Source organism: Trachymyrmex cornetzi, unplaced genomic scaffold (assembly GCF_001594075.2).
Source record: "Trachymyrmex cornetzi isolate Tcor2-1 unplaced genomic scaffold, Tcor1.1 scaffold16, whole genome shotgun sequence".
NCBI classification, from domain to species: domain Eukaryota; kingdom Metazoa; phylum Arthropoda; class Insecta; order Hymenoptera; family Formicidae; genus Trachymyrmex; species Trachymyrmex cornetzi.
The window spans coordinates 2308198-2320299 of record NW_017296201.1 but is presented as its reverse complement, the minus strand read 5'-3'; the positions used below and the strand labels follow the sequence as shown (position 1 = coordinate 2320299).

General features: G+C 40.9%; 2 protein-coding genes across 2 annotated transcripts in view; both read left to right on the top strand.

The window, feature by feature from the left end:
• LOC108758559 (fibrillin-2) overlaps positions 1 to 9456 on the top strand; it is a 48235-nt gene extending 38779 nt beyond the window's left edge. The window contains exons 19-22 of the mRNA XM_018503561.1: positions 13 to 38; positions 814 to 888; positions 968 to 1148; positions 8478 to 9456. Of these exons, the coding sequence (XP_018359063.1) occupies positions 13 to 38; positions 814 to 888; positions 968 to 1148; positions 8478 to 8659 (464 nt within the window). The 3' untranslated portion in view covers positions 8660 to 9456. The remainder of the gene's footprint in view (positions 1 to 12; positions 39 to 813; positions 889 to 967; positions 1149 to 8477) is intronic.
• Positions 1768 to 5988, top strand: LOC108758860 (uncharacterized). Its single transcript, XM_018504045.1, has 2 exons — positions 1768 to 2064; positions 2745 to 5988. The coding sequence occupies exons 1-2, from the start codon at positions 1927 to 1929 to the stop codon at positions 5514 to 5516; spliced, it is 2910 nt and encodes a 969-aa protein (XP_018359547.1). The 5' UTR covers positions 1768 to 1926; the 3' UTR covers positions 5517 to 5988.
• Positions 9457 to 12102: the final 2646 nt, after the last annotated feature.

Genomic DNA, 12102 nt, shown 5'->3' with positions numbered 1-12102 from the left:
GTATATTTGCAGAATCCACGGATGTTCTCGATTCCGAGGTGAGTATGAATAAATTATCTTTGCAGATATTTCACACATTAATTCTGATAGATCATTTTTTAACCAATTTCGGCCAATTTCTATCAATGTAGGTTAATCCCTCGTAAAGACACATATTTTTACTTATTCCGTAGGCACTCTGGATCTTTTTTCTCCAGCCTAAATTTTTTACTGTGTTATAAATTTTAAAAAATTCTAGGAAAATTCAGGATTACCTTTCAACATTTTTTCTACATTGCTAAATAGTTTTTTTTTTAATCGGTTTAACTTAAATATTAAAACCTTTATTTAAAAAATTGAATTTTGTGCCAAAATATTTAAGATTGAAATTTCGCCTTGGTAAAAAAAAAAAAAATTCAGTGTGGCTGTAAAGAGTTAACTTTAATCACAATCTAATTCACTCTTTATCTTTTTTCAATTCTTAGAACTAGAAAAGAAAGATAAAAGTTAAATCGAGATTAAAGTTAATCTACAATACAATGATAGAAAAACGGACATTACCCGATCTACTTTTTTTGGATAACATAAATCTATACGCGAGACATCTTACTGCTTCAATTTTAGTAAACGGTTTTAGTTGTAATGGCTTTTCGACCCGACAAAAATATCGAAGCACCGGTATCCTTTATAGTCGTTTCAATAGAAGTGGTTCTACCGCGCGCGCGTCTCGTAGAAAGGACCCTTTTTCGAGGATATGGCCGTAGATTAAAGCGCGAGAGAGAAATTCATGCGGGAAGGTAGAAGGTCTCATAGTGCACTTATCTCCTCGTTTAGCCGAGATTCTACAGAAGAAGGATGCTGATGTGCCCTGGCAGATCGCCCCAGCCCGTGCCCAGCTCCTCGTACGAGGTGAGTAGACACAAGAGTGCTCACGCGATTACACGCGAGGTCAATGAGATTCCAAGAAGTATCTTAACTTGACTTGCAGTGGCAAATACCGAGCGGTTGTTACTTAAGATACACCAGAATCTTCTCGGGAGCTTATCAGCGACATCCGGAGCATCGACAGAACGGTTACCCGGACACTGAAGCCCCTTATCGTGAACTTCCGCCTACCCGGCAGACTCCGAGCCGTCCAGACAATGCCAGGACGTACAATACTGACAATTGTAAGTGTTTGTACATGTTATGACCTAGAAATGCATATTTCATCGGGGTTAATTATTGATTGATGCAATCAAATATTAACTTTCTAAATAATTTAAATATCCTGATACTAACGATGTATCGAAAACATAATTTACGATACATAATTCTCGTCAGAAATTTCAGCTATTCCGTTCCGTTTATAACTTCGTGTAAAATAAACTAATGTACGGATGTACGAAAATGCATGACATAAAATTCTATATAAATAGAAATCTATCTTAAAGTTTGACATTTTTAGTATTGACTGAATGGACAAGAAACAGATATTTTATTTTAGAAAAAAATATACGTGCTACGGATACGTGCGATGAATTTAAAATGAACATCATTATTTACATGTAAAATAAAGCAACATGTGAGACGATACGTATAAACAATAAAATGTGGTCGAAGTGTAAACCGCAGTATACACCGCAATCAATAATTGAGCTAATTTGAAATGAAGCCGACCCGAATGAGGCGGATGAGGCTGCGAGAGGGAGAAAGAAATGGAAGGGTAAAAAAGGAGGAAAAAAAAAAGAAGAAGAGAGCGAAACTTTTCGAGAGCGGAGATATCGACTATCGACGATAGTACTCCATTATAGAAGACACCGTTGATGGCAGTCAACTTCTCGAAGGCGGCATCGACCGGTCGAGAGAATCCGCAGCCCTGCGATCGGCGGTCTAAAGTGAAACGTGCGAAAGACGACGAGGGGCGATTTGCAATTACGACGGGGGTCGGGGAAACAAGCGATCGGGATGTTCGACGTGCTGGTGCCGGGAAAACTCGTCTTAACCTTACGATCGACACCACCCTTCCTGGCTGAGAGCGCCTTCGCTTTAGCCCTGACGATCTTGTTAGCGGCGCCGTTGATCGTGCGCGTTTACCTTCTCCTTGTACGTGCCCCGATAAATTGTCTCGCCCCTTACCTCGGTATAGGATAGTCGGGCGTGAAAACGTTACGCGAGTGCCTCTTATCGGGATTTGCGCGACTTGAAATAGGAACGAACGGTGTAACGTTTTTTTATTTTCGTTCCTTTTTTTTTCCTTTTTTATTTTATTCGTCCGGCGCATTTCCTTCGATAAACAAGAGCCAAGGGACGGCGCTATCTCGAAAACTCGCGTTCGGGAACCGCGGCTTTAAAACGCGGGTGCGCATCGATAACGCTTCCGCGGTGTTCGAGCGGAAGTACCGCGCTGGACTGTAAATTTTCCAATTTCTTTCGGCGTAACCGTGATATAACATTCGCGTTTATAACACAATGCAAAGCGCGCGGCACCGCGATACCGTTATATCGAATCCATTGAAGGCGATAATGTACAACTACAACTGAGCACTGTATTATAAAATCGGAATAGAAGTGAGAATATTTTTCCCTCTATAAGGAGAGAAGGACCCCACCCTTATGGAAGCTTCGTATATAATTGCGAAAAAGATTCGAAGCGAGATTAAAGTAGTTTTGTCGAAAAATTTCCTCTCTCTTTTTAAAGGGGAAATTTAACGTCGTAGTATAACGGATTGCTACGGTGGCTTCTTACATTTTCCCGGTGAAATTGAATATTACGTTACGTGTAGGACAAGCCGCTGAGAATCTTCACGAAGACCTCGCCTCGAAGGTATCGCCGTCGCTACGATCGTGTCAATCGATCGTTATTGATACATTATCCGGCTCCAATCAAATTGGCCGACTCCACATCGAGTTCCAGCCTGCATCCGGAATCCGCTCTCAGGATCAATTCCACGCCGACTCTGCAAAGCAACAGCGGTATCTCGAAGAGTTCCAGTCGACGTGAGATTCGAGTCGACCGGAAGATCGAAGATCGCGGATCAAAAATACGGATATGTCCATCCTCGGATCGTCCTTTGTCCTTCGCGGACTCACGGCACCCAATGATCGACATATCGAACCTCGATTACAAAGCCTATCGTTACAAATTGATCGAAGCAACCCTGAGGAAGCAGTACGACGACTTCCAGCCGCCGGGCGACGTCGTCTTGAACTCGCTGCACCTGAACTCGGCCGACTCGGTGATTGGCATACGATTGAACGACCGATACGATCATAGTCTTTTCGACTTTGTGGAGGAGTACTACGACATCGCCGATGCAACGAGTCGGAAGAACGTCGAACGTCTTCATCCGCTGGACCATTTCTTGTCGAAAGGCACGAGAAGACCGCGGACTAGCGAGAAGGAAACGGCAACGATTTCTGACAATGGGATCGATCGCGAAAACAGCAGAAATCATCTTTCGGAAAACGTCGACGGCAATCCTCCAAAACTACCCGGCATGGACGATAATGGGAATCCGTGCATTCGAGCGCCACCGAAAGAAGTTCCCGAGATCGCGACGAGCAATCAGGATTCAAAATCGGAAGTGCCGATTTTGAGAAGGTTGATTTCGACGCGATCTCGTAAATGTGCCGATAAAGCGACACTTGGACATGACGCGGAAGATGACTGTCTGCAATTCGCCGGTCCTGGAAGAAGAAAGGAATCTTCGACGAGAAACGATCGACCGGCGAGTGCTGGAAATACTTGCAAGATCTTCGCGTTATCACGCGCTGCTACATCGCTGGAAAGACGGGAAGCTACGGGATCACCGAGACCGAGGACGAGCGCGGGTCGTTCGCGCGAATCCAAGAAAAAATTGGAAGATTACCCACTCGCCGTGTTCCCATTGTCGGGTAAACGTCGCGGGGAAAGAGAGGCGGGAGGGAGGTCAAATTTTATTTCGGTGAGTTCCAGCGAGATTGCCAGCATCCGCAGCGAATCCAGCAAACGCCGAGAGGACGAAATGTCGTGTCGTTCGCGCGGGTCATCGATCAGTCCTAGGAACCGCGCGTCGTCGCGTCCCCCTTGGATGTCGGGGAACCGAAGGACCTCCTTCAACAGGAAATACGGAGGAAATATTACGGAGATTTCCGCCGCGAGGGTTGCGAGACCGCAACCCTCGTCGGCGCGCGGAAGTGGTCCGCCGGGGCAGAAATCGACAGTTCCGTCTCGAGGACAGTTTCGCTGGAAGGAATCCTCGGCGAGGACGTGCCGTAATCCAGAAAATCCGGCGTTGTCCAGAAAAGCGGCGAGTTTCGTTGCGTCACGGGGAAAAGAATTGATCGGGATGACGAGCGAACAACAACGCGGAGAGAATTTCACGACACGGCCGCGTGGGCAGCAGCGGAGTAAATCAAAGGACGTCGGAAGCGTCATGGTGAAAGATAATGAAGAGGAACGAACTTTGAAGATTACCGATTCGCCCCCCGGGGAAAAAATGTCCGCCAGCAGAACGGCGATCTCGACAATGGCTGACAATGCCGCTTTGTCGTTTTTGTCGTCTGCAGCACGGACGCTGGGTCGCCCGAGGAAACGCTCGTCCCCAACCGCTTTCTTCGCTAATGCACCTGTAACTGAAAGCGAAACTTGGGGGACAAAGGAGCCAGAATTAATAACGAGCCGATCCGGCACCGACGCCGCGAGAGAAAGGCCAGTATCCGGGAATAATGCGCTAAGACTCGACCCCGAGTCGCCATCCGTGGTAGATAGACGGGAGAACCGGACGAAATTAAATCGCGGTGGTGGAAGGCGACGGTTAAGAAGCGCGGAGAATCCCCCGAAAGGCGTGTCGCTAAGCCCGCAGATTGAATTATCCGCCGAAGTGTTAAACCCGGCCGACGATACCGATAAATCCGCGATCCCCGACAGCGAGAAATTCGCGGGGCTTACGTCCCGGATCGATTCGCCGGAGAATACGGGAACAGCTCGGAGAAGCGACGAGATTCAACAAAGTAGAAGCGCGAAAACGGAAAACGACGTAAAATCGAGAGTGCCGAAAATTATACGAAATCTGCGTAGGAGACCCGCCAGCTTGAACAATCTTTCCGAGAACCTGCACGGATCCGCCGCCGTCGCGGCTTCGTATCCGGCACTGCGGGATGCAAATTCCGAGACGAAAAGCGGATTAAACGGCATGAAATTGAATACTCGATCAAACGGCACGGTCGACGAAATGAGATACGATGAATCTCCGCCGCAGGATGATATCGCGGGGCGCGGTGCCGATGAGGAATTGCAACTTCCGCGACACGATTCGAAAATAGGACTCGCGATGAATTCCGCTCTGAAGAGATATATTAAGATGCTGAAACAGGGCCTCCGGAATCACGGCGATAAAGACGGCGTCGCTCTGGCGTCCCTCAGCCTCTCCGACGCCATATCCATCCTGTCGGAGCAGCGAACACCGCTGTCACCCGAGGAGATACAGGAGTTGCAAACCGTGCTGGATAGAATCGAAAGAAATCCCGAATTGTTGTGCAAACTGTCGTACCCCAGTATGGAGAGCGTTGCATGAAAATACATATCTTGTTGATACCAACGTTAATATTTACATCATGTTTTAATGTAATTAGTCTTTGTTACAAAACGATTCGCAGTTATGGTTCGTTGCACGCTAAGCCAGGCGTAACGAATTTTCAAATGTAAACTCGTTTAAATCGAAGCGGTGGGAGTTGAAACAAAGCGCTGCGCGAAATAATTGGCAAACAGATAAAATCGCGATCGACGTTTATATTTCTGCTGGCGTTATTATTATCGCCAAATTGCATGTATACCATAATAACAAACGTTAAATACGATTCAAAATAGCACGATTTCGCGGCCGCGACTCCTTGCTAAAAATCCGGCAAAAATTGAAAACCGGCAAAGAATTAATTGCATTCACGATAATTGATTTATGATATTTTTGCTAAATAAGTATTTTTACTAAATACCGTATTTACATAATATAAATACGATTTATAATTTCAGTTAACATGATGATTAACTTCACACGCTACATTTTTAATTTTCTTTTATAAAGGACAATAAATTGACGAATAATAAAATTGAGAATCAACAAAAAATTAATACATTCGCGATCACAATTTTTATTTTGACTCACTAAATACAATTTGTAATTTCGTGACAACTGATATTGTCGTATATCTCTATTTTCTTTTAAAAGGAATAATATAATAATATGTTATTGTACACTATTATGTAAATGCAGCATTAATATATATCGTATTTATTATTATAATTTATAATTTTATGATGGTAAACTAACATTTTACGCACATTTAATTTTCTTTAAAAAAAATAACATAATAAAATTGGAAACCGACACAGAATTAATACATTCGTGATCACAACAATTTTTATTTCGGCTTACTAAATATGATTTATAATTTCATGATATAGCAACAATTGATATTCTTACATATTTTTATTTTCTTTTAAGAACAATATAATAATATATTACTTCACGTAACACTGTTACGCAACTGCAGCACTAATAAATATATGTTACATTCGGTGGTCATTCACTGGTGGAACTTACAACGAGGGCTAACATCCGCATCGTAACAATAGACCGACGGCTAAGTGCTGTTGGCGCACTACGAAGTAGTTAATGAACAGCTCGAACAGACGTCTCCCTCTCTCTCTCTCTCCCTCCCTCCCTCCCCCCCCCTCTCTCTCTCTCTCTCTCTCTCTCTCTCTCTCTCTCTCTCTCTCTCCGCCTGGTGTTGCCAGCATGATTTACATATGCCATGGTTTGCGGCGCAATCTCTTAGGCGTGTTAGCGCCACTGCTTGCTAATAAGACATAAAGAGAAAAACGGGACACAATGACAATGTGCGGGCTGAAAGCGGTTTCCAGGCTGACAATGACTACTTACCAAAGATGAAGCGGGATTGTCTTTGACTTCTGTATGTCTTCTGCTGCTTTCGTAATTACAACAATAATAGTACACTGAGAGAAAAATGTTTGTAACTATAATTACATATTACTATAATTATGATTATTACTGCTATAATAATAATAATAACAGTAACTATGTATAGTTCTAGCAACAAATGTATATAGTTGGCAACTTAAAATGACTATAATTTTATAGTTATATTTTGGGACAACTACATTTTTTATCTCAGTGTAATAACAGTAATAGTAATGAGAAAATGGAATTAGAAGTAGATTAATTTACCACAATTTTTTTTATAATTCCATCTTTAAATTTGTTTATCGAATCCCTATTTGGAGAAAGTTGTTGCGCGCCAACATGAAGCTCTACACCTGTTTTATTCATAGAATCTGATATTGATAGCCACCTTTACAACGTTGTCAAAAGCGCCGAAGTAACATGGAACATCGACGTAATATACTTTAATCCCCTTCCGAACCCTTTGATGCATCAGGCTTTCAGTGTATCTAATCAATCTTGGTAATCTGACATAGATTGACTTCATATGATTAACGACTGTATACCCGGTACTTGGAAAGTTTTTGTCTGCCACTTTTACTCTCCTTCGCCCTCTCTCCACTTTTCCATTCGCTTTTTCATAACGACTCCATTGCATCTGCATTTCGACAGCTCGGCTTACGACATCGACTTATCTGAAATTCTTTTTACTTTTTAACCTTACTAAAAGCCAACGTCAGTTAACGCGATTCAATAACTAATTACAGCTATTATAATCGAAGCTTTCGATGCACCTTGAAAATTCATGATTACGATGACTTAAAAGATCTTTATTACATAGAATCCTTTGTCCCATCTCGCGAAAGTTATATAATTAACCCTTAAACGCGTCTTTTTGATACGACATACAATGCTTTTTCAGTACTTTTTCAATTATTTTTTTTTATTAATAAAAATACATACATTTACTTTTGATACCATTATTACCATATTCTTAACAATGTCTGGCATTTCGATTGAAAGAAAAGTCTTTTAAAATATATTCATTTTTATATGGAAATTATAAGTAATCGAATTGGGTTGAATATGACCATATCATGTAATTGTTCCCATAGTGTAGCATTTAAGGATTAAACTGTAAAAGCGACAAAATTATATTCATAGGGTTATTTAAGTATGGATTAGGAACGTCAAATGTTAAATTTGCCCGGAATTTTATCTAAAAGAAATTAAAGTGTTTCGTCAGTTTTCTTTACCTTGTATTCTTCTTGTATACTAGACAATATTTAACTTTTACAGAATGGGAAAGTTATTACAGTAACGCTGACAGTGTCATATTTTGAGATAAGAAGTACAATGAAATAATGAATTACAAGAAATCTTACTTAAGGAAAAGCTGTAGGTAAGATTTGAAAAATAGACTCCCATTCTCCAAAGATAAAGAAACATTAAAAATATTTATCGTGAAGATAAAAGAGGCCCCATCCCTTTGGCTTGAAAATAATATTTCTGGTTACGCGCGCGTATATTGCACACGTCGACGAGACTCGATAATAGAGAAACGTGTGTTCTCAGATCGACATCCAGGCCGACAACAATACCACCCCCTCCGGCAGGAATGGGAGCAGCAGCTGCAGCAGCGGCAATATCGGCAACGCGCCACGAGGACCGATCACGTAGTTTCGCTACCGACTCATTACGGCGCGGGCCGCGTCGAGACTAGAATATTGCCGCCTCGGCATGAATGCTGCACGTAAGGGCTCGTAAACGACATGTAATAGGCGAACGTAAGTTAACTCTCCGCCAGTCTCCCCGAGGAAAGGCTGTCGTGTAAATCGGCACCTGCGAGCTCCTGCGCGTACCCACAACTAGTATGAAGATCGATTGCTGTAATTAACTCTGGAAAGTATAGCCTAAAAGAAAATTATGTAATACGGTACTTGTACTTTGTAACTCGCGATACTGCTATTTTCGTTTCGTAAGCGGTGGCGTATTTTTTCCAAGTATTCATTTTTTTATACTTTCTTTGCGCACGATTTTTAAATAAAGGATGTATGAACCTATTAATATAATTAGCATACGTTCGCGGAATTGTCACATTTCCGAAGGGAACATTAATTATACGGAAAATTGGGTTCTGGCGTGAAATTAATTAATTTTCACATATATTATAGCTTATAATATGGTGAACAAGAAATATGTCAAGGCTCGATAATGAATAGTTTTCGAGCTACTGTGTGCATCAAAAATGTAAAACTTCCCAAATAGCACTATATCCAAAATTGAAACATAAGACATCTATAAAACATCGTATCGTAAGATATCTTAAAGATGTCTAAGATGTCTTTTAGATATTTTATGTCTCCATTTTTGACATGTGTATTTGGGTTACATCTTTGAGCATCTTTGCTACACCACAGTTCAAAAACTATGCATTATTTATGTTTATGACATGTTTTGTTCATCCATTATATGTAAAACGTAACTCCACAAACAACAAAAAATCCAAATCGGAACATACTTAAGTCTAAGTCCACAATCTTTAAAAAGTCGTAAGCTGTAAAACCGTAAGAAATTGACCAATCACAGTCGATTATTTTTCTCATATTCGATTGTGATTGGTCATTTTTTTGCGGCTTTACGACTTACAGTCTTTTAAAACAAGATTATGGACCTGGACTAAGATTTCTTCAAGATGTCTTTTAAACGTCTTTAAGATGAGATGTCTTTTGTCTCTTAAAACAAGATTATGGACCTGGACTAAGATTTCTTCAAGATGTCTTTTAAACGTCTTTAAGATGTCTTTTGTCTTATTTTGAACATGTATATTTTCTGGGTCATTTCATTGGGATCCAATTTTCCTTATAATCGGTGCATCCTTTGTTAAGACAGTTCAGAACTTGTGCCTCGGTCAGTGACATCGCAGCAGTAGATTATTTCCGCATAGCGAAGTAGATCAGCAACGAAATAAGTCTGCCATCGTCAATAATACCATTTAAGAGTAGATAGATAAAAAATAAGTGAGTCCGCACGAACCGACGCGACACGGTATGCGCGCGATTGTTTTAATAAGCGACATCAATATAATCATATAACGATGCATTTGTAATGCAATAACAATAACAATGCGTACCTGCGGCCGCACCGAACCGCGACGGTTCGCGCAGATTGCCTGGCGATTTTTTTTGTAATATACATACGTACATATATATATGTATACACGTATATTTAATACATAAATTTTATACATCTATATTAATATACGTACGATGACAATCGATCGTTATCGTAACAATGATATGCGAGTGACGGTAGAGGAATATTAATAAATAGTAAACGAAATATCTCTATCTATCTTCTTGCGCTACCGACATGAGGTTGGACCGCACTCTGGCGGGGATAATTTTGGACTGGAATGTTTAAGTTTTAACTCTGCATAAAAACAAAAAAGATTATGTATATGAAATTTCAAATTTATTTGAATTCTACGAGAAATCAATTTAAAAGGAGAATAATCTTCAAAACGCTACGTATTTTCTCTTAAATGCGGTGCGATCTTACAATATGTATAGTACGACGCAAAGTTACACCCGTATGTGCGATCTGAGCTCATTTTACGGTAGTCTTCTCCCTTCTTTGCGTTATACTATCACGATATTTCGTCGTTTAGTGAACCGCATCGTGAACGGACGCCGTGATTATTAAATACGCCGATCGCTACCAGCTTACATAACGAGCACTATTAATTGATCAATGACGCAAACGTGAACGATTGTTGGTTTCACGCGAGTGCGTATTAATGAAAGCGCATACACAAGCACACGTCTCTCGTGTCGGTCTCGAGAGTAAATGGTAACTGATAATCATTTACGACAAGAAGAGGACGACGGCTTCGTAATTGGGAAGCCTTAAGAAGGCAGAATTTCTGTTGCTTGCAAATACGCATTTTGCCTGTGACAGAACGTTGTAATTAGACTGCAGTTAATTATTCGACGCGCCAACTCTGTAAACATACCTCTCGCAACTGTACTTCGTGGAATTACACTTTTCATTTCTCGTACCTCGAGAATTTATTATTTATCATTTAATATAATATATAGCGAGGTTGAAAAGGAGAAAGAAAGAGAAGGAAAAATTATAATTTCCTAATAATCATTAATTTTTGCTAAACAAACGTAATTTGTGAATGTTCTCGTAATGGTGACGAAAATATTTGAAAAAGTGTATGTGATTAACTAATCGCGCGTACTGTAAAAAAGGCAATATCAGTTAAAAATTACAGTTATTTCACTCAACGAAACGCATCGCGAAACATTAACAAGTTAGCACGATATTAAAGTTGTACGAAATATATAATACATGGTTTTGCAAGTTGCATAACGAACTGTACATGGTTTTACCGAAGTACCTAAAAATTTAGCTGGATACAGATGAAACTAATTTTGTTGGGTTACCAAAATAATACACGACACTTAAGCGTGACGAGCAACGCTGCAAGTTTTGGCATTCTAACAATCAGCTTGAACATCGTTACGTAATTATTTTGATAATCCAACAAAATTAGTTTTCAGATTTGCGTCTAGTCAAATTTTTAGATGCTTTAGCAACTATTCTTTCCGTGTACATAGTATTACATACCACACTTGTTTTATCGCATCTTGATATTCGTACTGCATAAGACATTTTAAATTTCGTAATCTCGAAATCACAAATGCCGATTTTCTCCTTCTCTTTTTCCATTTATACTTTTCTCTCCATCAGTACGATTCCTAAATATCAGTCCTAAATCACGATGATTTCTGCGACTTAACATGGCCATATTCCGCGTCAGCTCGCACGAAACATCAGCGTATCACGTGTGATTTTGACGGCAATGCGCGTTGATCTTCCATTATCTGGTCTTGTCAGTGGAATGCATATATTCGGCGGAATAATCTTGTCGCGGGCAAGAAATCGGGTGGTAGGTTTGCCTCGTACGCGAGACAGCCGCGTTAATTGCTACGGAATATATTCGCGAGGAACGTTATGTCACACGGAAGTTTATCGAGAGCTCGCACGACGTCGTAATCGGTGCCCGTTAATTTCAACGTACGGCAGGAATCGATAACGCGAGCTTCGTCCCGCGTAATGCGGTTGTTAACGTATTGTGTAACTGGTAGCTGGCACCGTCTTTCCCGCGATCGCAATAAAAAAATTGCAT